General features: G+C 40.9%; 1 protein-coding gene across 2 annotated transcripts in view; it reads right to left on the bottom strand.

The window, feature by feature from the left end:
• Window positions 1–27,660, bottom strand: part of ERCC6L2 (ERCC excision repair 6 like 2) — a 67,448-nt gene extending 39,788 nt beyond the window's left edge. For both annotated transcript variants that reach the window (XM_073344952.1, XM_073344954.1), the window contains exons 1-7: window positions 27,576–27,660; window positions 26,667–26,745; window positions 25,653–25,935; window positions 21,152–21,567; window positions 13,132–13,251; window positions 5,707–5,900; window positions 1,126–1,287 (exon numbers count right to left, since the gene is read on the bottom strand). In XM_073344952.1, coding sequence (XP_073201053.1) covers window positions 1,126–1,287; window positions 5,707–5,900; window positions 13,132–13,251; window positions 21,152–21,567; window positions 25,653–25,668 — 908 coding nt within the window. In that variant the 5' untranslated portion in view covers window positions 25,669–25,935; window positions 26,667–26,745; window positions 27,576–27,660. The remainder of the gene's footprint in view (window positions 1–1,125; window positions 1,288–5,706; window positions 5,901–13,131; window positions 13,252–21,151; window positions 21,568–25,652; window positions 25,936–26,666; window positions 26,746–27,575) is intronic.
• Window positions 27,661–27,992: the final 332 nt, after the last annotated feature.

Below are 27,992 nucleotides of genomic sequence, written 5' to 3' on the forward strand. Positions count from 1 at the left end.
TTCCAGACAGTCAGCCTTTCCATGTACTCACTGTCAGCCTAAGTTTAGGCACCTAAATCCCCATACAGGCTCTTCAGTAATAATGACACAATTTTCAGAGGAGCTCAGCATCTGCACGTCCAATGGATGCTGACCGGTGTTATGAATCAGGTTACTATTATTTAGGAGCTTATTTTAAGGATTTAGGTGCCTAAAGTTTAGGCACCCAGGTTTTAAAATGTTGACTTTGATTCTTTCTGCTTTAATTCCATCAGGTTATAAAGATATCAAATAGTTTAATGAATCTGAATCTAAAGAAAACAACAGGAATTATTAAACCCATTAGGCATTTTCTGAGAAATACTCCCCATTGGGTAATCCATTCTAACACCATCTTAATGTTTTAGTTGCTTGGATTTTACATTAAGCTTTGCTACTAACTCATCCCCTTCCTGACATTTCACTTCAGCCCACAATTGCTGCATATTTAAGATTTTTAAAATTGTAAGTAATAAAAGATTATTTTGTTTGCACTTTCTATTCCCTCATCTGGGGGTCTTTTTTCCTCTTTAAAGTTCTTTGGGGTAGGGACTGTCCCTTCCTATATATTTGCACAACACCTAGCACATTTTGGGCACTACTGAAATATTAATAGAAATCATCAGGAGGACACACAACACTCTTATCTACATGAATGTGAGTTGTGCACTTTAGACAAAGCAGGGAGCAGAGTGCCTGAGACTGGGAGCTAAATAATTATTCTTATCCTGTTACATGTGGGGTGGAGTGGGGGCACCACAGGCCAGGGAAAGAAAGGAAGGACCACTGGAAAGAAGTTAGGAGGGGTAATAATAAGAGAAAAGAACTCCTCCCCTGCTTACCAGTACCCAAAAGAGTGAGGGGATGAGGACGCCCCCAAGTTTACCAGATACAAGCTATCTAAGACTACTCTAAAAGATGGGTTATTCCAACAGCTTGGGGGCAGTGCCCTGGTGGGAAAACACATGTACTTCCAGCAGAAACAAGACAAAAGTGTGATGGAATTCCTACTATAGCACAGTTTCTGGACACTGCTGAGCCCCACACCATTACTACCCTGTCACTTCTCTGGATAAGTCTTAATTAAAATATTAACTTCTTACTTACCAGTCCATGACACACCACAATTCTTTCATGTTGTTCTGAAGAATGGTTCCAGTAAGACCTATACGAACACTGCATTTTAAAGCCTTCATAGTTTGGGTTATTTGAGCCTTTGGATTCTTGATTCTGTGTGCTTCATCTACAATTACAGCTGACCATTCTAGGCTGTGGATCAACAGGAAATACAGTTTCATGTAGCTGTCGCTTGCATTATCTCACAAACATGTACTTAGAATTAGCTGTGCTTCCTCACAATTGTTGACTAAAAGCAAGTGACTTAAAAGAAATGCCATCAACTTAAAAAAAAATTCAAAGACAAGTCCAAATGTTACAAGTAACACTTAATATTATTGTAAGTGAAAAAAACATATCAGCTATTTTTTCAGCTAACTTTATGTATTTTACATCCTGTTGTGTGTACTCAGTTTCACTATAATCAATTTGTTCAGATCCCTCACACAGATAAATGAAAGAGAAATAATGTTTCAGGAAACAGAAAAATTTGGTTTTACTATCACATACAATGGGACTTAGGTATAATATCTGAGATTTTTAAAATTCTCTTAAAAAAATCCTCAGATTTCAAGATGGAAGTGTGCCTTAAACTGTAGTTTAAGAGGAATCTGGCTCCCTTTCTTGAGCATTAAATCAACTCTGCAATGAAAAATATGCATCAGAAAACTGTACTAATCAAGTTCTTTAAGCTTGCATGAGGAGAATTTGATTACTTTCATCCATTATTCACCTGTAGTTTATATTTACTTTGTTATGACTAGAAATTAGGCTATTTCCAACCCGGCAGCTAGCTGAGCCACCCACTATAGCTAGAGCCCTATCAAATTCACAGCCATGAAAATCATGTTACGACTGTGAAATCTGGTCTCCCCCTGTGAAATCTGGTCTTTTGTTTGTTTTTACCCTATACTATACAGATTTCACAGGCATTTCTTAAACTGGGGGTCCTGACCCAAAAGGGTGTTGAGGGGGGGGTCACAAGTTTATTTTAGGGGGGTCGTGGTATTGTCACTCTTACTTCTGTGCTGCCTTCAGAGGCAACCTAGCCGTGGGGCGCCCAGCTGCAGCAGTGTAGAAGTAAGGGTGGCAATACCATACCATTGCATCCTTACTTTTGTGCTGCTGCTGCTTCTGGCAGTGGCTCTGCCTTCAGAGCTGGGCTCCCAGCCAGCAGCCGCTGCTTTCCAGCTGCCCAGCCCTGAAGGCAGCGCTGCCGCCAGCAGCAGCACAGAAGTAAAGGTAGCAGTACCGCAACCCCCTCTACAATAGCCTTGCAACGCCCCACACACACACAAAATTCCTTTTTCGGTCAGGACCCCTACAATTATAACAGCATGAACTTTCAGATTTAAATAGCTGAATCATGAAATTTATTACTTTTAAAATCCTATGTCCGTGAAATTGACCAAAATGGACCATGAATTTGGGAGGGACCCAACTATGGCATTGCTTTCGTAGGCTCCTGCCTCTCCTAAGGTTAGACTTATCTTAAAAAATGAATTTAGCGCACTGAAAAGGCTTTGTGGCCAAAAATATGAACTATTGCCAGTCATGCTATACCTATTCTGTGAAAGAGAAAGGCTGTCTGTCTCTAGGCTATTAATCCAGCAGCTTTTAATATCACTAACTCCACTTTTAAAAGATTTTTTAAAAAGTTAATTAACAATTATAAAAAGGTAGCAGATTGAGAACACTGCTTACTGAAATTTTACATTTTCCCCACACAAGAGGTACAGCATGGGTAGCAGCAACAGGGAAAACATCCTTATCAATGAGTCTGAAACATGACTTGAAGGGATCAACTGTAGGGATGACAGGATTGTTTATTCTTTTTGATATCTCTACTGCCAATGATATCGGGGGGTTGGAGGGATGTGGAAGGGAAAGCTGCATATCGAGCAGCACGGGAATTATGGGCAACTGTTCCAAAAGGAATCTGAACAATATCAGCAGCCATTGCATGGTAACAACTTTTGGTCACTATCAGTCTGGAACACAATAAAACCCCATGACCTAAAGGTGAAATGATTCAGATCACATTGCTAATCCTGAGTCATCCAGCCCCCAGAGAGATTTATTTAAATTCAAATTTATAAAGCAGGTAGAAGATTAGTTCTGAAACAATGATATTTTGAGCAATTTCAAAATACATTAACTTCAAGTTTGATGTTCCTTTAATACAATCAAGCAGCTGCAAGTAGGAGCAGGCACATTTTAAAGTATCAAAGTTTTTTTTCCATTTAAAAAAAATCTATTTTAGATTAATTTATTTTTAAGACTGAACCTTCATTCAGTACTATTGAAATACTCTAAATCAAGTAGCCCATGTCAGCCTCCTATATCTCAAAAATCTACTTTAAGAAAAGTCAGATACTCTCAAGAGAACATAAGAGATAAAACCATGGCTAGATGCAAAGTAGGAACAGGAATGAGCATATTTGAAAGTAACCAATTTCAACTAATCATTCCTTATGCTCACGCATGAAGAGATCTGAGTATAGGGATTACTCCTCCCTCTCACACAGATTCTCACATCTCTACTTCAAACCACAGTATTTTTAAACAAGACTAGGTTGACAGAGATAGCTATAGGGATCTCTTCAGCTGTGAGTCAATCTAAATTGTTATCAAGTCCTGAAGGTGAACCCAGCTGTTTAAACTACAAGACCATGTCAAGCTGTCAGCAAGTTTGTACTGTGAGTTCTCTAGTATTTAAACAGTCAATACTGACTTGCTCAATTGATTGTACTCAAGGTTATGAACTATAGCAGAGACAAATTGGAAAGCAGGAAGATCTCATATTCTATCAAGTCCTTTGGGGTATTAAGAAACATAAATATTACAATATCTCTCTTACTTAAAGTTTCCTGAATTAAAGGACCAACACAACCTGGCAAAAAACACTGCACTGTGTCAACTATTTGCACTGTACACCAGAAGTTAATCTACTGTGAGGACTTGTTGGGGGATGTGTGGGGGGGGAGGGGGAGGATATGGAGAGTTCTATTCTAAACTAAATAAATACATATTAAATCATTTCCTATCATTACTTTTCCATGTAGGCAACTGCTGTATTGCAACAAAAATATTATATGATCATGAATGGGAGGTGAGGCTGTCTGTGGGATCACAGATGAGAGTAGGTTGTCCATGAGACAATTAAAGCATGGTCCACTAACAGTGGATACTGACCTCTGTCATGCAACAGGGATATGTAACCTAGATGCATATTCTACTACTAGTGATGACCCACAGCTTTGCCATTCCAGTTTATGGCAAGTATGGGGGGTGGGAGAGTATGTGCACTGTGCTGGGAAATCTTGTGTTGATTTATGAGAGTGGCGAAGGAAGAGTGTTTGCTGCGGTGAGGAGCTATCTGTGTTTGGGGTTATTGTGTGTTCTGGGAGATTTGTGCTGAGTTGTGTCGAAGGGGTGTGCACTGGGAGACTGTGTTGAGCTGTATGGGTGGTGAATAACAGCTAGTTGAGTTCATTTGTGTGAGGGTATTGTGTTTGGATGTTTTGCATTGTGCAATCTGTAAAGTTAAAATGGCTGACAACTTAAAAAATACATGTTCCCCAAAGTTTGTGCACAGAGCTGCTCCCTGTTGGGAGGGACCACCACCTCTTTGTTACCCCACACAGCTGTCACTCCCACCTTCTCTGATCAAGTGTCACATTCCAACCACCAAAGAACATTTGGACTCTAACATTCCACCTGGTTCTCATCAGGAATATGAGTGAGATTGGAGGAAATGTGTGTGTAGTGATGGGAGCTTTGTGCAGGTGGCAAGTGAGGGATGTGTCCGGCGGTGGGGGCTGTGTGTGTTTGGGGTTACTGTGTGGGCAGAGTTATGTTGGTGGTTTTGAAAAACTGCGGCAGTTGGGCCCAGTAATCAACCATCTGGACAGTCTCCCTCATACAACCAATAAAATTGTTGCATGCTAATTAGGTGTAGATATTAACTCTGATATGGCAATGGAATAGGACTCTCAGCCTGACTTTACATGGGTGTAATTCGTAAAGTCAAAATGGCTGAAAACTTAAAAACTGGACTCAACAGACTGCAAATCACGCTGAAGATTCAACATTGTGATATTTTGAACAAAAAGAGCTCACAACCATGCTTGAAGCTGTTCCCATCACTTTCACATTGATTCTATATAAATCTTACACTTCAAAGTGACAATCCTGGAATCTTATTATACAAATGAAAAAATAAGTCTAGGGCAGGGATTCTCAGGGTATCAAGCCTGTGCCATCCCATGTATTTTAATGGTCATTTTGGGGGACAGAATGGGAGAGACAGAGACTAGTTTGCCTGACATTTCAACATTTAATACAGCTATCATTCAAATAACTACCTTCTTGGGGGTTACCCATTAGAAAGAGATTCTGTTTGGTAAGTTCACTGGATATAGATGTACTGTATCTCCTCATTCCACCTCCCAGTAAGGAGTTAGATTCACAGGATTTAAATAGTTGTCAAAAAAATTTAAAACCAAAACACTGTAGACTGTTACAAAAAACAGTGTTTGCACAAATGAACATTAGAAAATGTTACATTACCTGTTAAGTTCATCCAAACATAGGCGAAGTGTCTCATATGTTGTTAGAGCAATCTCACACTTTCCCTGCTTGATGCGACTCAGTTCATTGTCCTTTCTACTGCCATGTAAAATAGCGACTCTGAAATAGCCCCAAGTGTCCAACTCATCCTTCCAGTTATAAAGCACAGAAAGAGGGGCCACTATTAGGAAAGTCTAAAAACAAACAGCTGTCATTATACTGCTGCAGAACCCATGTCAAAAACATTTTATCAAGAGCTGTCATGCAAAAATCAAAATAATGAGCATTGTTTTAGTATTTAAAAGTTTGAATTCTATTTAATCATTTTCCATGAATGATATTTATTATTTGCTTAGCGTTATATGAACTGAACAGGGAAGAGAAGAATTAGAGGACAAACTCATAAAAGTAAATCAATCTAAGTTTATTTACAGTGTGTGGTCATCAGAGGAAACATACAGAAGGAGTACTGCTTCAAAGCAATAATGGTACTTACTCAAGTTATACTGTAAAGCTTTACAAAAAAAAATCTACTTCATATGGACAGAGAGAGTAAAACTGATGAAATGCAAGAACTGTAGAAAAATTATGACTGTAGATTGTTAGAGAAAACACCAACCATCACTTTCTACTTCTATAGAATGTGCATCCACGGATCACAAAATGTTTTACAGATGGGAAAACAGAGACTTGTTTGATGTCACAAAGCTAGTTAATGGCATAGCCAAGAACAGAATACAGGTTTTTTCTCTTCCATCTACTTGCATATTCCATTAAACCACAGTCGTTCTTATGAATGGACACAAATGAAGAACCAAAAGACACCTGCATCTGAATTATGTAATTAGTCCATTAACTATATTTGCTACAACTAACCTCAAAAGGCCAATATTGATTCATATTTTATTTGTTTTTTAAAATGTATTTTAGGTATTAGAGATATTAACCTTTGCCGGAAAAATGCAGAACACTAAAATTGTTCGTGGTAGATACAGTTAGCTGATTTCAACCTTTTTACAACGTGTATTTTAGTTCAATGCATATATTCCCATACAGTAGATATTCTCTGGATTCAATTGTGAATTTTTGTTTAATAAAGTATTTCAAATTTACCTTTAAGACTCTCTACTGTTTTGTATTTAGTAAGCGTTTGACTTAATTGAAGAATAAGAACATTGTATTAGCATGTGTACATGGCTTTTATAAAAAGAAACATACGATTTGTACATGCCATTGAATAGGACACAAGACTGGGAAACAAGAGACTAGGTTCTATTCCTGGCTGTGATACCTTGGAAAGTCACTTCACTTCTGTGCCTCAATTCTCTCTCATCTGTACAATGGGAACAATACTAAATTAACCACAGTTGAGAACTGGTTTAAAAAACACAGATAAAAAGCACTACATATAAATATTAAGTATTATTAATACCACCATAATCTTTTATAATCCTGGTCCTATTACAAATGCTCACTCAAAGGATTGTGGGACCAACTCACGCGCAAGATATTGAAAAGCTTCCATTTAGCACATTACTTTGGGTAAAAGAACAAATCAGGACTTTACGAATAAAAGTATGTATCTTAGAATCCTATTTCAAGCAATAACACTTATTACTTGTTTACACCAACCAAAAGAGAAATAAGAATTACTTGCGTATTGTATACCATTGACACTTTTGTCATCATTTTTCTCTCTTTTTCTTTTCAGGGAACTGAACCACAAAGGGAAGTTTCCACCTTGTCTAAACTACTGCATACAGTAGGTTTCCAAAACACTGATTTTTAAGCAATATACAAATTCATTGTGGCAAAAATTATCAAATAAGAAGTAACACTAAAAGAGGCAATTCAAAAATAACTTTACTTAGCCCTGGTCTACACTACAAGGTTAGGTTGAATTTAGCGGTGTTAGGTCGATTTTATAAGCAATGCAGCTACACAACCAACCCTATTCTGTCGACCTAAAGGGCTCTTAAAATCGACTAATGTACTCCTCTCCGATGAGGGGAGTAGCGCTAAAATTGACCTTCTCGGGTCGAATTTGGGGTAGTGCAGATGCAGCATTGTGCAATTCTACGGCATTGGCCTCAGGGTGCTATCCCAGAGTGCTCCAATGTGACCGCTCTGGACAGCGCTTTCAGCCCCGATGCACTAGCCAGGTACACAGGAAAAGCCCTGGGAACTTTTGAATTTTATTTCCTGTTTGTTCAGTGTGGCAAGCTCAGCAGCACAAGGGACCATGCAGTCCCAGAATTGCAAACAAGCTCCAGCATGGAGTGAATGGGAGACACTGGATCTGATTGCTGTATGGGGAGAAGAATCTGTGCAGGCAGAACTCCAATCAGAAAGAAGAAATGCGAATATATATATGCCAAAATCGAACAGGGCATGGTGGAGAGAGGATACACCAGGGACACACAGCAGTGCTGTGTGAAAGTTAAGGAGCTCAGGCAAGCCTGCTACAAGATAAAGGAGGCAAAAAGTCGCTTTGGGTCAGAGCCCCATACATGCCACTTCTGTGATCAGCTGCATGCCATTCTAGGGGGGACCCTACCAGTACCCCACCACTGTCTATGGACACCTGCAAGGGGGGAGTCTCAAGCAACACGGGGAGGATTTTGTGGATGAGGAGGAGGAGGAAGAGGAGGAGAATGCGCAGCAGGCAAGTGGAGAATCCGTTCTCCCCGGCAGCCAGGATCTTCTCATCACCCTGGAGCTAAGACCCTCCCAAGGCGGGTTCCCGGACACTGAAGGTGGAGAGGGCACCTCTGGTGAGTGCACACTTGTAACTACACTACAGGGGTTAAAAGCAATTGTGTTTAATATTTGATTTGCCCTGAAGAATTGGGATGAATTCGCGGCCAGTACAGCTACTGGAAAAGTCTGTTAACATGTCTGGGGATGGAGTGGGAATCCCCCAGGGGCATCTCTATGAAGCTCTCCTGGAGGTACTCTGAAAGCCTTTGCAGAAGGTTTCTGTGCGGGGGCTGCCTTATTTCATCCTTCATGGTAGGACACTTTACCACGCCAAGCCAGTAGCAAGTAGTCTGGAATCACTGCAGCACAAAAGCATGGCAGCGAATGGTCCTGGATTTTGGTCGCATTCATGCAACATTCGGTCTTTATCTTTCTGTGTCAGCTTCAGGAGAGTGATATCATTCACGGTCACCTGGTTGAAATACAGGAATTTTTGTAAAGGAACAGTAAAAGGACCCCGTTCATGCTGGGCTGTTTGCACTTGGTTAAAAGGGATCGTCTGGAGAATAGCCACACAGTGGGGACAGGGGTGTGTTGCACATCCACCCCAAAACCACAGCCACTCCTTTTAAACAGCAAACCCAACCGGCATTGCTTGCTATGGGAAAGGAGGGTGCTGGTTTGAAACCATTCCCACATGTTATGAAGCGGAAAAAGCCAACCCCGCGTACTCTTTGGCTTACTATGGCTGCCTGGAAACCAAATTCTGTTGCCCAGCTGTGTGTGATGTGTCACCATACTGGCAGGCACTCAATATAAAAGGCAAAATGTGACCTTGTACCTAAAGCACAGGTGCTGTCTGCTGTCAATGGCTTGGTTCACTGTGAAAGAGACTCCCTTCTGTTCTCAGAAACGTATCTTCTTAAATTTTACTCTCCCTTTTTATCCCCCTTGCAGGTGCAAATGTTTCTATGCTCCCCGTATCAACACCCTCCATGAGGTTATCGCAGATTAGAAGGCAGAAAAAAACCACACTCGCGATGACGTTTTCTGAGCTCGTGCAGTCCTCCCGCACTAATAGGCACAGCTGAATGCATGGAGGCATTCGGTGGCAGAGGCCAGGGAAGCATTCAGTGAGCATGATCAGAACATGCAGGAGGCTATGCTGAGGCTAATGGGGGAGGAAATAGACATGATCAGGCATCTGGTGGAGCTGCAGGAAAGGCAACAAGAGCACAGACCGCCACTGCATCCATTGTATAACCACCTGCCCTCCTCGCCAAGTTCTGTATCTTCCTTACCCAGACGCTCAAGAATGCAGAGTGGGGAGGATCCGGGCATCCAGCCACTCCACTCCAAAGGATGGCCCAAGCAACAGAAGGCTGTCATTCAAACAGCTTTGATTTGTAGTGTGGCTACAATAAGCAATGTGGCCTTGTCCTTCCCTCCTCCCCCACCCCACCAGGACTACCTTGTCAGTGATCTCTCTCTCTCTTTTTTTTTTATAAATAAAGAATGCATGGATTCAAAACAATAGGGACTTTATTTCCTTTGCCAGTTGTGGTCGACGGGAGAAGGGGAACTGGCTTCCAGGGAAGTAAATTCAACAAAGGGGGTGGTTTTGCATCAAGGAGAAACACACACAACTGTCACACCGTAGCCTGGCCAGTCATGAAACTGTTTTTCAAAGCCTCTCTGATGCACAGTGCGCCTAGCTGTGCTCTTAGAATCGCCCTGATGTCTGGCTGTTCAAAATTGGCCGCCAGACAATTTGCCTCAACCTCCCACCCCGCCAAAAACATCTCCCCCTTACTGTCACAGATATTATGGAGCACACAGCAATAACAATGGGAACGTTGGTTGCACTGAGGTCTAACCTAGTCAGCAAACAGCACCAGTGAGCTTTTCAACGTCCAAAGGCACATTCTATCACCATTCTGCACTTGCTCAGCCTATAGTTGAACTGCTCTTTACTACTGTCCAGGCTGCCTGTGTACGGCTTCATGAGCCATGGGAGCAAGGGGTAGGCTGGCTCCCCAAGGATAACTATTGGCATTTCAACATCCCCAACAGTAATTTTCTGGTCTGGGAAGTAAGTCCCTTCTTGCACCTGTTCGAAGAGCCCGGAGTTCCTAAAGATGAGAGCGTCATGCACCTTTCCCAGCCATTTCATGTTGATGTCGGTGAAATGTCCCTTGTGATCCACCAGTGCTTGCAGCACCATTGAGAAGTACCCCTTGCAGTTTATGTACTGGTTGGCAAGGTGGTCCGGTGCCAAGATAGGGATATGCGTTCCGTCTATCGCCCCACCACAGGTAGGGAACCCCATTGCAGCAAAGCCATCCACTATGACCTGCACATTTCCCAGAGTCACTACCCTTGCTAGCAGAAGGTCACTGATTGCCTTGGCTACTTGGATCACAGCAGCCCCCATGGTAGATTTGCCCACACCAAATCGAATCTCGACTGACCAGTAGCAGTCAGGCTTTGCAAGCTTCCATGGAGCTATCGCCACTCGGTTCTTAACTGTCAGGGCAGGTCTCATTTTGATATTCCTGCGCTTCAGAGCCGGGGGAAAGCAACTCACAAAGTTCCATGAAGGTGGCCTTACACATGCGAAAGTTTTGCAGCCACTGGGAATCAACCCATACCTGCAATATTATGTGGTCCCACCAGTCTGTTCTTGTTTGCCGGGCCCAGAATCAGAGTTCTACTGTATCAACCTGCCCCACTGCTGCCATGATGTCCCAATTGCCACATCCCATGCTTTCAGGAACATCTGTGTCCATGTCCTCCTCACAATCATCCTTGTGCTGCCATTTCCCAGCCAGGTTCTGCACATACTGCAGGATAATATGTGAGGTGTTTACAATGCTCACAACAGCAGCGCTGAGCTGAGCAGGCTCCATGCCTGCCGTGCTATGGTGTCTGCACGCTAACCCAGGAAAAAAGGTGCGAAACGATTGTTTGCCGTTCCTTTCAAGAAGGGAGGGAGGGGAGACTGACGACATGTACACAAAACCACCCGTGACAATGTTTTTTCCCCATCAGGCATTGGGAGCTTAACCCAGAATTCCAGTGGGCAGCGGGGACTGTGGGATAGCTACCCACAGTGCACCACCCTGTGAGTCGATGCTAGCCACAGTATTCAGGATGCACTCCACCGACCTACCACGCTTAGTGGGGACATACACAATCAACCGTATTAAATCGTTTTCTAAAGATCGACTTCTATAAAATCGACCTAATTTCGTAGTGTAGACATACCCTTAGTTGAACATCTCTTCAGCTATATCATGGACAGGTGTAACTTGTAATATTAGTTATGTGTCTTAGAAGTTCTCTTTCTACAGACATATTCCACTCTCTCAACTCATGAACTGTCAAACTGAAATTATTATCCATATAATAATTTGGATTGGCTACTCATTATGTTGGTTCCGTACACATTGATACACATAAAATATCAAAAGACGCCTGCTACAGAATAATATATAAATTAGCATTATAAGTGCCATTACTTTAAAACAGTGGCAAACTTGCTGGTGCAGTCTTACAACATGAGTCCCATAAAATCAACTATATTAAGTTGCAGCTTATTTAGCCCTGAAAAGAAGACGGATCCACAAACCAACCATTAAAAATATTTAAGTGATAAGTATTTAAATAAAAGGTTTAATGGTTTAAGATGGTTCCTGCAACTCAATCACCTCAATCAAATGAAAATCAGCTAGGTCTTTCAATGTAGGCATATGAAGGTGCGTCTTACATTTAAAATAAACTTTTAGATAATTTATCCATTTGCTAGCATTATAACAGATTATACAGGAAATCATATAGCCTCACTTCTAAAATCATCATATGTCTACCATTCAACATTTTATAGCTTATAGAAACTTCACAGATACAATGTAATTTTGAACCACCAAAAGACCTATAAACTTGTAACAGTCATTATAAAGGGAACCAATAGCTATCCCTATGTTTAGGTTGCCTAGCTCTTTCTGTTATAAAAGATCCTTCCAATCTTTCTTGAGACATGCTAAAACCTCCATCATTTGTAGCAGGATTTTGAAATTCATCAGAGGGAAAGCCCTTAGGCTGGAGAAATACTTTTTCTTTGTCTCATGAAATTACACTCGGTTCTGCAGATATAAACCATTTTCCTTTTCTTGCTTCCATTGTTCATAGGTCTTAACTACATGATCACATGTAGTTTTCCATAGGACACCTGACTCATTCAGTGCACAGAAAGGACATACATGGAAGAGTTAAGGTGAGACTAGCATTTCCTAACTTTCAAGTGCTTGACTTTGCAACTTAAATAATGTTTTTTTAAGTACACAATATACGATGTATTAAAGCATAACATTTAATTTTCCTTTTACGGACAATTGCTTCACTACCTACTTAGACCATTAGATTCATCCTGCTGAATTTTCCCACTGAATTTTCACATTTTGCATAGTTAAATAAATACTAGACCTACATATTGCATTGTCTCGGTTTTAAAAAAAACGGGAGGTTGACTTGCATTATCAAAAATCCATGAACATCTGTATTTACACATGCAAACTATATAACACCCAAAACCTGGTTTATGCAAACATATTTTTTGCAGTGCAAGTAAGTTTTTATTAAAAAAAACAGCATCAACTTTTATGTTATCAAAAATAAGTGTTTTATGTTATCAAAGAAAAAATCTATATCAATTAAAATTTTTACCTTTTTGGGGATATATGTTGGTTCTTTTTTCATGGTCCTCAATAAAAACTCTGGCATATTGTTTTCAATATCTTCACGTGTTCCCTTTTTGTGTAGTACTGCAGCCAGAAACGAAATGACCTAGAGAAAGAATGCAATTTACAGTGAATATGCAGAAAATGCAACAAAATATGAATATGTCCTTCAGACAACAGACATTCAGAGCACGATCCTAGAAGTGCTAAGCATCCTCAGTGTTTGTTGACTTCATCCTTGAAATATGACTTCAACTCCCCTTTTTCTGGAGAATCATCTACCCTTGGCCAGATGGTAAAAAAATGGTTTACAGGGCTAGAATGTTTGCTAATGGATGAAGAAAAAAACAGATCCCTGAAAAATACAGAAGATGTAGTGCACGAGGATAGTGAGAAACGACGGAAGGGGCATGCCTGGGAACTTTCCAAAGAAAGGAGGAAATAGGGTCCTTTAATGGGAAAACAGAAGCAGCAAAGATGTGGTTAGTCCACCTGAAACTTCAGTCCAAAGTTTCCTCTGGGGAAGGGAAAGGAAGGGTTTTAAACTGATGGTTGCTCAATCCTATTAATATGTATTTCTTATGTATTTCATAGATAAGGCCAGAAGAGACCGCTATGATCTGCTAGTCTGACCTCCTGTATACACAGGCCACAGGACTTTCCTGAATTAATTACCACTTAAACTAGAGCATGTCTTTTAGAAAAGCATTCAATCTTGATTAAAAAATTGCCAGTGACAAAGAATCCATCACAACTTGATAAATTGTTCCAGTGGTTAATTACTCTCAATGTTAAAAATGTGCACCTTATTTCCAGCCTACTTTTATCTAGCTTCAACTTCCAGCCATTTGATCTTGTTATACCTTTCTCTGCTAGAGTGAAGAACACAATATCAAATTTTGGGGCCCCAGGTAAGTACTTATACACTACAATCAAATCACCCCTTAACCTTCTCTTTGTTAAACTGAATAGACTGACACAAGGAGCTCAATCACTATAATGGCATATTTTCAAATCTTTTAATCTAGCAGTTTTCAACCTTTTTTTTCATTTCCAGATCTCTAAAAAATTTTGAATGGAGGTGTGGACCCCTCTGGAAATCTTAGAGATAGTCTGCGGACCCCCGGGGGCCATGGACCACAGGTTGAAAACCACTGTTTATGGTAACAACCACCTTTCGCGGACCGCTTAGGCATAGACCATTGATCCCCAGAGGTCCACAGACCACAGATTAGGAACCAATTTGATCATTCCTGTGGCTCTTCTCTGAGCCCTCTCCAATTTAGCATCATCCTTCTTGAATTGTGAACATCTGAATTGGACATAGCATTCCAGTAGCAGTTGCACTAGTGCCAAATACAACGGTAATATAACCTGCCTACACCTACTTGATATTTCCTTGTTCATGCATCCAACGATCATATTAGTCCTTTGGGCCAGCATTGCACTGGCAGCTCACATTCAACTGACTATCCAAAATGGCCCCAAAGTCTTTTTCAGAGCCACTGCTTCCCACGATAGAGTCCTTGCTCCTCTGATTCTCTGAGGCTAGCAACAGGATTAGCTTTCTCCATTGGATTCAGGGCCTGAAGTACAGCAAGGTCACCTTGTTAAGCCCCAGTTGCAAAGCATTCTCTGCTGACTTCAGCTTATCTGTCAGCTTGGAATGTGGGTGGCTTGAGGTAATATGGTACATACACTGCAACATTCTATAGTACGCTAGGGGCTCATAGTTTGAGCTACACTTCAGTGGTCATCCAGAACAAACAGAACGCAAAAAGCAAAGCTATTGACAGACACGGTTTGGCTACAAGAGTCACATTTTTTAAAAAAGAAAAGGAGTACTTGTGGCACCTTAGAGACGAACAAATTTCATGAAAGCTTATGCTCAAATAAATTTGTTAGTGTCTAAGGTGCCACAAGTACTCCTTTTCTTTTTGCGAATACGGACTAACAAGGCTGCTACTCTGAAACCTGACATTTTTAAAAACCACCCAGGTATGGTGTCCCAGGGACTATGCAGCAGTAAGAAGCAACTGTTCTGCCACTGCAGTGCTCATCTTTTAGAAGTTCAGCAGTTCCTCTATTGCTCACGGCAGCAGCCAGCTCCCATCCCTTCCCTCTGCAGCTGCCTCACAGCTGTTCATAGCAGGACAGAGCTAAAGCTGTCAGCACCACTGAGAGAAGGAGGTAGCCAACAGGGAATGGAGGAGGGAGACAGCCAACAAGGAATTCTGAACTGCGAGGACAAAAACCTGCAAAGGATAGAGATGGGTGGGGCAGAAGAGGGGGAAGCCACCATGTGGGGCAGGAGAATGGAAAGCTGCCATAGGGGCCAGAGGAGGCAACAGAATTTTAGGCACAATTCTTCATATCAGGGGTAAGGCAGTTCTGGAAGTTTGTATGCATATCAGTGAATTTTAATAAGAAGTTTTTGGTGGCTGTGGACTTTTTTTTTTTTCTCCTTTCAAGCATAAACTGAAATTCCCCAGAAAATAATAACAACCTCTAGTGGCTTCCAGACTCTTCATTTATTTGAAGAATTATTCCCATCAAACTTTCACATTTTGGCAACTATGGCAAAGGCCTGAAAAAGAACAATCTGCCAGAGAAATCTGCTGCTCCTTCAACTGAAGCAGGAAGCAAACTGGAGAATAGACAGCATAAGGAGGGGGAACTGAAGCCAAAAACATTTCACTTTTGTCTGAGGCACCTCATAACAGATAGATAGGGGAGACACAACCTCGAGAAACAATATAGTTTGAACTCCGTAAAATAAACATATATAAATTATTTTGTAAATCCATCCTGCTACAACAGACACGGCCATTTCTCAGAACGTTCTGTAATAACTATTTTACAGCACAACTACTTAGGTGGTCACAAGTTTAAGGAAATAATTAGGAAAAAATAAAGACTTCAAACTTTATTTGCTCTTCAGGCCTTTAACTTCATTTTTAGCCTCTTTTCAAGGTGTGCTGGAAAAGGAAGAGAGATCTTGCTACTCACCACTATCCACCAGCACCACCCCTGCTTCCATAAAAAAAAAATCAGTAAGTAAAATTACTTCTTCATACCTGAGGACACCACTAAGATAAGTTAAAACTAGGGTTGTCTATTAATCACAGTTAACTCACATGATTAATTAAAAAAATTGTGATTAATCGCAGTTTCAATCACACTGCTAAACAGAATACCAATTGAAATTTATTAAATATTTTGGATGTTTTTCTACATTTTCAAATATATGGATTTCAATTACAACACAGAATACAAAGTGTACAGTGCTCACTTTATATTATTTTTTATTACAAATATTTGCACTGTAAAAATGATAAAAGAAATAGTATTTTTCAATTCACCTCACACAAGTACTGTAGTGCAATCATGAAAGTACAACTTACAAATGTAGATTTTTTTTTTGTTATATAACTGCACTTAAAAACAAAACAATGTAACTTCAGAGCCTATAAGTCCACGCAATCTTACTTCTCGTTCAGCCTATCGCTCAGACAAACAAGTCTGTTTACATTTATGGGAGATAATTTCACCTGAAAGTGAGAACTGGTGTTCACATGGCACTGTTGTAGCCGGTGTTGCAAGGTATTTACGTGCCAGATTTGCTAAACATTCATATGCCCCTTCATGCTTCAGCCACCATTCCAGAAGACATGCTTTCATGCTGATGATGCTCATTAAAAAAATAATGCACTAATTAAATTCATGACTGAACTCCTTGGGGAGAAATTGTATGTCTCCTGCTCTGTTTTACCCATATTCTGCCATATATTTCATGTTATAGCAGTACTGCATGATGACACAGCACATGTCGTCCGTTTTAAGAACACTTTCACTGCAGATTTGACAAAACATAAAGAAGGTACCGATGTGAGATTTCTAAAGATAGCTACTGCACTCAACCCAAGGTTTAAGAATCTTCCAAAATCTGATAGGGACAAAGTGTGAAGCATGCATTCAGAAGTCTTAAAAGAGCAACACTCTGATGCGGAAGCTACAGAACACAAACCACCAAAAAAAAAAAAAATCAACCTTCTGCTGGTGGCATCGGACTCCGATGATGAAAATGAATGTGCATCAGGCCACACTGGTTTGGATCATTATCGAGCAGAACCTGTCATCAGCATGGACGCATGTCCTCTGGAAAGGTGGTTGAAGCATAAAGGGACATATGAATGTTTAGCGCATCTGGCACGCAAATATCTTGCGACGCCAGCTACAACAGTGCCCTGTGAATGCCTATTCTCACTTTCAGATGACATTGTAAACAAGAAGCGGGCAGCATTATCGCCTGCAAATGTAAACAAACTTGTTTGTCTGAGCAACTGGTTGAACAAGAAGTAGGACTGAGTAAACTTATAGGCTCAAGTTTTACATTGTTTTATTTTTGAGTGCAGTTCTTTTTGTTAATAAGTCTACATTTGTAAGTTCAGCTTTCACCATAAATAGATTTCACCTCATACAAGTACTGTAGTGCATTGAAAAATACTATTTCTTGTGTTTTTTACAGTCAAATATTTGTAATAAAAATATAAAATTAGCACTGTACATTTTGTAATCTGTGTTGAAATTGAAATCAATATATTTGAAAATGTAGAAATCAAAAAAAATTTAAATAAATGGTATTCTATTATTGTTTAACAGCATGATTAACTTTTTTAATCTCTTGATAGCCCTAGTTAAAACCATGTTCTTTTAACATTAAATGGACAAATGTAAGGAAATTTAAAATTAAGCCTGTACTTTGCCCATAAGCCACCCCACTGTGACTATGGTGTAACAGAAGGTAATTCTGCATGCCACATGGATTGAGGAAGTGGCTGCCTGAAATATGAATTTTTTTTAAAGTTTACATCAGACACACCAGCCCCATGTAGGATAATATGTTTGGGGAAGGTGAAGGAGGAGTTTAAACAGTAATTCTGAAATTCAAGACTTCATCAGGTTTAAACATTACACTCCTAAAACCAAAATCTGCAAACTGCTGCACATGGGCAGACCTCCATTCCCATGGAGTCCCACTGACTTCAACAGGGATCCGCCCAGAGCCCCATTGACTTCTGTGAAGATCTACAGAAGAGCAGAGGTACACCTATTCTGAGTAGTTTGCAGGATTGGAGCTTTAATATGCTAATTTAACCTCATGCAGTGTCTCCTTCATGTTCTTGTGGTATTAAAAACCAACAGTATTTTCCTAGAGTTAATAAAATACTCCATATTCAAACTCTGACTTTGAAAATAAAACTGAGCCCAACTGATTTAAATGAAATTTAGTTGAGAAATGAATTGTCATCTTGAGAATTTGTATGTAATGTTACAACTGAAAATGAGATTTTAGGCTGAATTACACACTTTTTGAAAAGGGAAGTTTAGAAAATGTCAGGAGTTTCTAAGCTACTGTAGGGGGTTGCTAAAATAAATTGTATTGAATAGAAGTTTAACAAATCATTTACAGAAACCAAGTTATCCATTATGGAACAAAGTTTAAATTAAGCCTCAAAGAAATCCCAAAAGAATAAAATCAACCAGAATACGTGTTCCAAACTACAATCTAATCTCTGAATCGGTCATAGGATAGAATGGTATTTCATCCATGAAATGACAGACCAAATTATGATTCTGGGAAAGTGCTTTTTTTTACAGGCATCTTTCCCCATGCTGACAATGAAACATTTACAGGCTCTTTCCTTACACGCTGTCAGTTAGCAATAGATACTATATACCAGGGTCTAGGAAACAGTGCAATAACATTTCCCACTGGCCAATGTGAAGGGGAAAAGGGAAATCAGACTTGTTTATAAAACATTTGCACGAGTGCTTTTGAACATCTCCTCATTATAATAAAAAAAGTCTTCAGAAGTGGAAAAAAAATCTCTCACTGTGTGCATTAGTATTTCCTAAAGGCATCCCAGCCATCTTCCAGAATCACACTGTAATTTGAGCCAGGGATGGGAAGTTCAGCATGTAAACAAGCATGAGGAGGAGGAGATTTTTACAGCACTGTAAATTAGGTTTTCTGATATGTGTTACGTAGTTAATTAAAGTGACTGAATATACATAATACTTGTTTCAAAACAGTAATGTCTTCTACACAAATAAGTGAGACTCCTGCCTCTTTTGTACTTTCATATGCACTGCATAGCCCTTCCTGCACCTCAAAGTGCAGAGTACAAAGACTGACTTTTTGGGGAGGGGAATATATAAGATACTCTTTTAATGATGCATTCTTCTTCAAAGTTGGTGTATCAATTAGAAAGTTTATCACATTCCAATTCCAAACAACCACATAAAAATCAGTTGTTGCAACATGCTAAGCTTGCTTGTCTCCCGTCTACCCCTTCATAATAATTAACTATTCCATACAGTTATACAGCACAGCAAGCACGCCACTCACTATCACCCAGCATCATCTATGTGTTCCATTCTTTCAGGCAAACTGCTTGATATTCAAACTTCTAGGAATCCTGCTCTCTAAAATAGTCTATGTTTGTATATCCAAAGGGATATTCTAGCACTTTATATGCAGAAGTAAAATTTTAAATTCAGCTTGATGAAAGTATTTTTCATTATAATTATCAATGACATTGCACTTTTAGAATTAGTTTCATTGTTTGGATGGTATTATAGGGCATTAGCTAAACAGGTTGATCAAGGTTAAGAAAAAAGTTTAAGAACTTTTTAGTTTATATTTTAAAAGTAAACACAATAAATAATATAGTGAACATGTGTTATTACTTTGTATTCCTTCTCCTTTGAGAGGGATTTGTAGAGTGGGCAGAATGTCAAAGAATGTTACCAACATAATGTTGACACAAGTCAACTGAAATATGATACATTGCAGAAACCCAAAATGGTTATTTAAATATTAGTGGTATTGAAACTGACTGCCAAATATCCTTGGATATAAGTTTTTTATTAGATTGTATGAGATACTTGCAGTTTAGAATACAAAAATACTTCTACATCTACTGTATTTGAGTGCATCTGATTAGTTCCTTTTGCTCTCAACCTCATGCTAACAATAAACCCAGGCACAACCAGGTGCAGCATTATGCAAACACAAGCAGTTCAGTTTTATTCAAACCGAGAATGTTACAGCACCAAGAGGAAGACGCACATTGTGTGGTACACCTATAAATACTCCCCCTAGAGAGACACTTTGCCAAAAGTACACTTAGTTTATTCTCCCTTTTTAAAGAGAAAAGGGTTATGATGTTACAGTGTGAGACAATGCTAAAGTGAGTAAAGAAAATTCTCAGTTAACTTTCCCAGAAGTGGGGGTGGGGAGAATTTTACACTGGAGTAGATGGATCAGTGGGGCTCTGGAAGGAATTAGACAATGGAGCAGTCCGTTGGGGGAAAGGGGGGGAGAGAGAAGAGGGCATCATATATTAGATACTTTAGGAATCAACCCGCTAACTAAATAAAAGGAGTGGAGGGGTAAGAACCTCCTTCCAGATTAAAAATGTCCTAATTTTGACTGAATCATTCAACCCTGATGATCCAAAACAGATAAGAAAAAATGCTACTATATACTGTATCTTTTGCATTAACATTAGCTGTCATCTTTACTTATAGGAATAGTAGCCTAAATCAAACACTTACATTTCTGACTGGAAGACAACAATGGAATGAAATATCTTGGATTTTACAATATAAATCTGGCTAGGGTCTCCAAAGTTTGGAGTATACTTGAAGTACTTTTCAAGAGCAGCATAAAACTGTTGCTGTCTAGACAATAAATGAAAAACAACTTCATCCACTCTGTGCATGTTAAAAGTATAAAGCCCCATTTATAATCATTGTTATGATGCACAGAGAGTAATTCTCAAAATATATGAAATACAAAGACAAACACTGGGTCTCTAGCTAGATATACAATTATAACTTCTTAAATAGGTGCCTTTTAAAAATCATTAACCCTTAAATGTAATCTATTTCATAAAGCATAGTCATATCTGAACCAATAGTTTAAGATGACAAAATACCTGTATTGTTTTTCCAAGTCCCATGTCATCTCCAAGAATACATCCTCTTTTACGAGCATAGTGTCCATAGAGAAACTGAACCCCGTTCCTTTGATAATCACGCAGATACCTATTAATTGTATAAGGGATACAGTCCCCATCTCCAGATAACTCAAAAGCAACAGCAGGAGATGGAAGCCTTCGGTCAGGGAAATAAGGCTTTTCCAAATCTTCATCATCAAATATTAAGCTATTCCGGGGATCTCTGGCTTTACAGAGTTTCGTTATTAATATGTTCTTTTCTTCAGACCCCAAAAATGATACAATTGCAAATGATTTCCCATTCTTGTCTGTTTCAACTGACTTTATTGTGGCTTCACAAAGTTTCCCACTTTCAGGAGATGGGGCAAAACACTTCTCTCCAGCATGCCACCTGTCTAAAAACAAAAACACCCAAAAAAAGATGAGGTTGCAAACTATGTGAAAAAAGTGCTATACTTATTACGCTTTTGTTAACACTGTTCACACTATTTTATAAACACTGTTCTGAGAAAATAAATATAAATAAGGCCCTTCATTTTTGGTTTTTATTTATATATGTTTCTTGGAAATTTATCCTGTTCTCTCTAAAAATTTTACAAATGGGAGAAAATCTGGAAAAAACAAAAACAAAGGGCAGCAAGTGCTAGGGAGGGATGCCCAGTACTCATGGGGACGGTACTCACCATGTAGCGCTTGAGGAAACCTTCCATGCCCTACAGTGCTCAGGAGGTCTTGGCTGCCAGGACCTTACTCCCTACCCTCTCTTTCTGTGCCCCGACACAGAGGCAGCCAAGGGAGTGCTGAAGAGGTGGTCAGCAGAAGGGCAAAAGGCTGCACTCCGTGAATTCTGGCCTCCCTGCCAGACAGAATGCCCTCCTGACCCCGCTAGCCCTTCAGCATGGCCCCCTCTGCTTCCCTTGCACAGACTCTGTTTGGCAGGGGAAGTGGATGGGGCTCTGTGCCCTGCGGCTGGCTGCTACAGCTGCAAGGTGGGGGAGCAAGAAGGGCAGGAAGCCTGGCCCCAACAGCCAAGACTACCGATACGGAGTTCCCCCTGCTTCCGATGGCGGACACTGTCCCCTTCTGATCCCAGCCCTTCAACATGGCCCCATCCACTTTCACACTGAAGGAGAGGGCTCTGTCTGGCAGGGGCCAGTATTCACGGGGTGCACTGTTCTGCTCCCTGCAGGCCTATAACTGCAGTGGTCGGGCAGTCTCAGTTGCTGGGAGCCAGCTCCCTGCTCATCTCACTCCCCCACAGCACAGAGGAGGCAGATTGGTGCCATGCTGAAGGACCAGATCAGGAGTGGAGCAGAAGCCTACACCACATGAGTACTGACACCCTTGCCAAAGAAAGCACCCTCCTGACCCCACCTGCCGTTCAGCGCAGCCTTAGCCACTTGCCCTGTGAAAAATTCCCAAGTCCCAAAAAAGCCAAAATTCAGGTGAGAACATGAGAACCCCCCAACTCCTGTAAAATCCTATATACTGGCTTTTTTCAAAAACTTGTGAATTTTTCAGGGGAAAAAAAAAATCAGTTACGAAGGGCCTTACATATAACATAAGGTAGGAGGTTAGGATGAAAGTCACACTAGAATTATGTTTTTACTGGCTATTTAGCACTGAATAATGTAAATAACAATGAAACATATATGAAAAAATATAAAGACTAAAGCCTCAATCCCACAAGTTGTTCCATGACGACTTCAGTGGAACTCCATGCAGGTACTGGAGGGCCACTGATGTATAACAATCAACAGGTTTGGGATCAGACAGGATGGCATGGTTAGAAAGACATTCTGCTGAATATAATTTAGTCTGATCTATTGATAACAAGGAATCTACTCTTTACATTACTACTGTAGATATAATTAATTATTTCTTAATGAAAGTGTGTAAATCATCTTGCCTCTCAACATGAACTGTAATTGTAGCCATGTCAGTCCCAGGGTATTAGAGACACAAGGTGGGTGAGGTAATATCTTTTATTAGACAACTTCTGTTGGTGAGAGAGGAAGCTCATCTCTCTTGCCAACAGAAGTTGGTACAATAAGAGAAATTACTTCACCCACCTTGTTTCTCAACATGAAGACAAGAGAAAAAGCAGCTCTTGTTTAAAATCAACACAAATATGCCTCAGCACATGAATTTAAAAACATATAGCAGAGTGGTGTTGCCGACAGCTTTCTTTTCCTAGTCACATTCTCAATGAATTTACACAAGGCCCATTTATACAACTGCATCTGTTCCACTTTCTACATTCAACAAACAAACTCAGTGTTGACAGAGCTATTCGACTTAGTTGAAAATTAGTTATTTCATTGTGAAGGGGTGTATCAGCACTGCACTAGTGCAGCAGGGGTTAATCCTTCTCTCTGGGCCGAGGAGGCCATGCCCCCTTGGCTCTGCTGGGCATGCTCCAGCTGGAGATAGGATATAAAAGGCAGCAGAGCAGCCCACTCTGGGCTGACCGCTAGTGAGGAAGGAGGTGTACTGCCTGCACTTCAGGATGTGGAGGCCGGCCGGCCGGAGATGGACCCCAAAACATAGGCTCGGGATGCTGCAGAGAAGGGAGAGACTGTGGAAACCTGGAAAAATTAAACTGCAGAGAATTGGGTAGGAAGAAACCTAAGGCAACTTTGTGGGAAAGAGGTTGTAGAACTGTAGACAGGCTTGGCATATTTTGGTAGAATCCCTGCTGAGCTGGTGGTGGACAACCCAGCCACCGACAGGGCCCTGAGTTGGGACCTGGTGTGGAGGGTGGGCCCGGGTCCCTTATCCTGGCCACTGCCCATCCTGGGGTGGTGGCCCAGCTCAGCAGCACTATTGATGTTGGCCAGCTAGGTTGCACTGCCCAGCTAGCCAGGGCCAGGCTTCTGACTAAGGCCACAGGGTCACACAGCCCTGAGACCAGGGGCAACCCTACAGACTCAACTGTGGGGCTGTAATGCATCTGTCCCTCCTCCCCCAAAGGGTGATGGGGTATATCAGCCTCATGACTCTCATTTTTAGATTGCATGTACAGAGGTAACTTTTAAACTGTCTCTACTCTTAACTGAGGGTGGAAAGAGCAGAAGGAAACAGTATAGCAGGGCTTGAACAATCCACTTCCAATTTGGCAAGAAGAAGGCCTAAACCCATCAATTTCCATAGAATTCAAGCTTTTTTAAAAAGAAATATTTATCAATCATGATTGTAAAGAAAGCCTTACAAATCTGAGTTTGTGGACAGTCAGTTTCATTGCCTGTGGTGCTCACAGTACTCCTTTACAGTAGCAGTGAAATTAAGACTGATTAGTTTCATTGCTACTATGTAGATTTAGACAACAATGTTAAATTTCAGTAGCAACAGAGACAGGCACGTGAACTATTTGTGGGGAAGGAGCACCCAAAAAGTAGAGACTGGCAGTGAGATACAGCAATGAGGAGTAGGAAGGTATCTTCCTAGGCACTTGTCTTCCTCCTGATTCCAATGCAAAGGTTCCAGAGAAATGAAAATATCCATCCATTTGCTTCTGCGCTCTTTTAAATGGGACCTTGAAGGGGTCCTGAGGGAGGGGAAACACCTGACCACTGGTCCCCTCTTAGGTTTCAACGCAAGAATCCATGGGAGCGGTAATACTCTCCTACCCACACACTCTTGCTCTCTTCCCTGGCACCTATGAGATCTATATATTTTCAGGACAATTCTTTTAAATGTATTAATTGGAAATAGATTACAAGTTTACTTAATTAAATGAAAAATTAACATAGAAGAATATATCTAATCTCTGAAAGATTAGAATCTTTGTTTCATTGTTACTGTTGCATACATGTGTTTGGAGTACCTAAGGAAAAGCATACAGGTAACCCCCCCCCCACAAAAAAAGTATGAATCTTCATGCTAGTATGCAAAATTAGAAGTGAATCTAACCAACAAAGAAGTGAAAGTGACTACATACAACATGCTGTTAAAAAGCCACAAAAAGGGGGGGAATCCTGTAATCTTTCAATTACAGTAATCTTAGTTGTACCATGCATCTGAAGTGGGGTTTTTACCCATGAAAGGTTACGCTCAAATAAATCTGTTAGTCTTTAAGGTGCCACTGGACTCCTTGTTGTTTTCATGTAACAAAAATAAATCTAAAATTTGCTGCTAAAAATGTGATTTGAGATGACACACTGCAGATTCACTCAAGTCTGGTCCACACACAGTTTATGTATCAGTATACCTATTTCTCAGGAGTGTGGGGTTTTTGTTTGTTGTTTTTTAAATCAAAATTATATTGGTACTTATATCCTTTCCTGTATGAGAATAAGCTAGACCAATATAAACACTTTTATATTTGGGGAGTAGTATCACTTTACTATATGAACAGAGAATTTATGCAACCCTTTACAGTACCTGTCACTTAACAGTGTTACATTTTACATCTTCAAAGCATTGTACAGATATTTATTAATCCAAAGTACCCTTAAAAGGTAAATAAGTAATAACTTACCTCTACTGTCACACATTTCAATTTATAACCACACATGCACTTGTGACATCCATGAATTAGAACATCCAGACATTCACGATAACAAAAGAAGTCAGCGAGTCCATCCATATGCTAACAGAGATGGAAGGAAAAGGAGCCAGTCACTCAACTTTGAAGGTATAACACCAATCAAGATGGGACTCAAGAGCCTGTTGTGATGTTCTTACTCCATGCTCAATGTAGTAGTTGTGTAGTTCTTATTACATGCTCAATGGCCTATGCTTTGGATCCTAGCAAGCTGTCCCTGTGAACAAAATACATGGGCTGAAATGGACTTAAGACATCCACTGACCAGGCAAGCATTTTCACCATGCTACTTAAAGAGTTTAACATCAATAAGTTAAAAGAAAAGGAGTACTTGTGGCACCTTAGAGACTAACAAATTTATTTGAACATAAGCATCCAATGAAGTGAGCTGTAGCTCACGAAAGCTTATGCTCAAATAAATTTATTCATCTCTGAGGTGCCACAAGTACTCCTTTTCTTTTTGCGAATACAGACTAACACGGCTGCTACTCTGAAACCTATTAAGTTAAATCATCTTACCAATGAACAACAATGTTCATGTCAATCTGTTTTATCACCTTTTCCTATATGCCCTGGTATTTGGTATCATAGCATTTACTAAAAACCTGTACTCTTGTTTTTTTTTCTTACGCAATATCTTTCAATCATCTTTTAATATATACTCAAGCTCCCACTTGTTAACAAACAGAGGAAATAACTCATGTTATCCAACAGAGTATATACACCTCTTCCGGACAGACCATCAGACAAACAGGCAAATCAAACTGGGAATTAAACACATAAAAATTTTCCAATTCACCTCTAATTGTTCTTACAAACCATATACCAGGTTTTAACTAGATTTTAACGTAAAATAAAGACTACAGGGAACAAATGGCAAATAGAGACATTGAAGAAAACCAAATAAAGAGATGGACACACAATCTCTTCATATTAACCAATACTTACCTAGTCTTTGCCCTCCATTAAAATTTAATTGAGGTAGCGTGATCAGTTTCAAAATAAAAAATGTTGATAGTATTAAAATCTGGTGAAAATAAATACAGCCTGTGTCAAAATGGTATTTAAAATTTGAAGGGAAATCAATATAACAGATCTGGGAATATCTCCCTTAATATACACACACATTCGAGGGTCAAGTCTTGCACTCCTTGTGCACTCACAACTCCAAGTGCACAAATAATGCAGGATGGGGACCTTTTATTAAATTATTTCAGTATTTCCCCCAGTTAAGAACCCAATCCCACGCTTCTTCCCACTCCTCCCCATGATGCTTTATCACAAAATCAGGCGTGTTTAGGAAGTAACAAAATGTTCATTGACAGCATAACACCTCCTCGGTCCTCACCCCAATCCTCCAAAGTACAGCGTGATTTCATTTACATCTAAATGGAGAGGTTCTGCATAAGTCCCAAATTTCTGTCACTTTATTGCAAAAGGGAGAGGGGGAGGGGAAGATAACATATTCCCTGCTACGAGTGTGTTTCAGAGAATATTAAAACACTTCTGGACCTGGAGAATTTAAGGGGCAGTTTCCTGCGGCTCCTATGGAACCGGGGAGCGGTTGGAATGGGTTGATAAGGAGGGGACAGTTCAAGGGGCAGCGTTTGCAACCCCCCCCGCCCGCCCGCCCGCCCGTGCGGGGGTATGGCTGGCCCTGGTCAGTTGAAGCCCCCCATTCCCTTGCCCCGCAGCGGATCCCCCTGGGTGGGAGGGGGCTGCATGAGGACAGGGAGGGAGACTGCTCCGGGCACGGTCGCTCCCCGCTATGGTCGGGGGGGGGCTGGACCCAGGGCAGCTCCCCGCTCGTGGGGGGAGGGAGCGCGGGGGACAGACACCCCCCTCCCTGCTCCTTGCCTGGACTTCACCCGCTTCGCACCGACCGGGGGCTGCGGCTGCCCCACTCCAGCCGGTGCCTCCGGGGGCAGGCTCTACAGCCAAATATCGCGAGATGAGAAAGCGGCTCTACGGGATTTTCTCTTAAAGGCGCCGCAGCCTCGGTGGAAGGGCTGTTGGCTTCAGGCGCCGCTAACGTGATGTTTTCAATTCTCGCGCTATGCGCCCGGCTCTCCCTGGAAAGGTGGGGCGCGTCGTTCTTCCGACGTAGGGTCGGGCTCCGTCCAGTCCGTCCCTGCCCCGCTGCAGCCGGCCCAGCGACCCCGTCCAGGGGCTGTTACTGACCCGTTACTAAGCGGCTCCTGCCCTGAGCAGCCAGGCGGGCTCGGGCAAGGAGTAGCCACAGGCACCGTCACAGCCACCGCTTTGCTGGAGCGG

This window comes from Lepidochelys kempii, chromosome 5, assembly GCF_965140265.1.
Source record: "Lepidochelys kempii isolate rLepKem1 chromosome 5, rLepKem1.hap2, whole genome shotgun sequence".
NCBI lineage: Eukaryota > Metazoa > Chordata > Testudines > Cheloniidae > Lepidochelys > Lepidochelys kempii.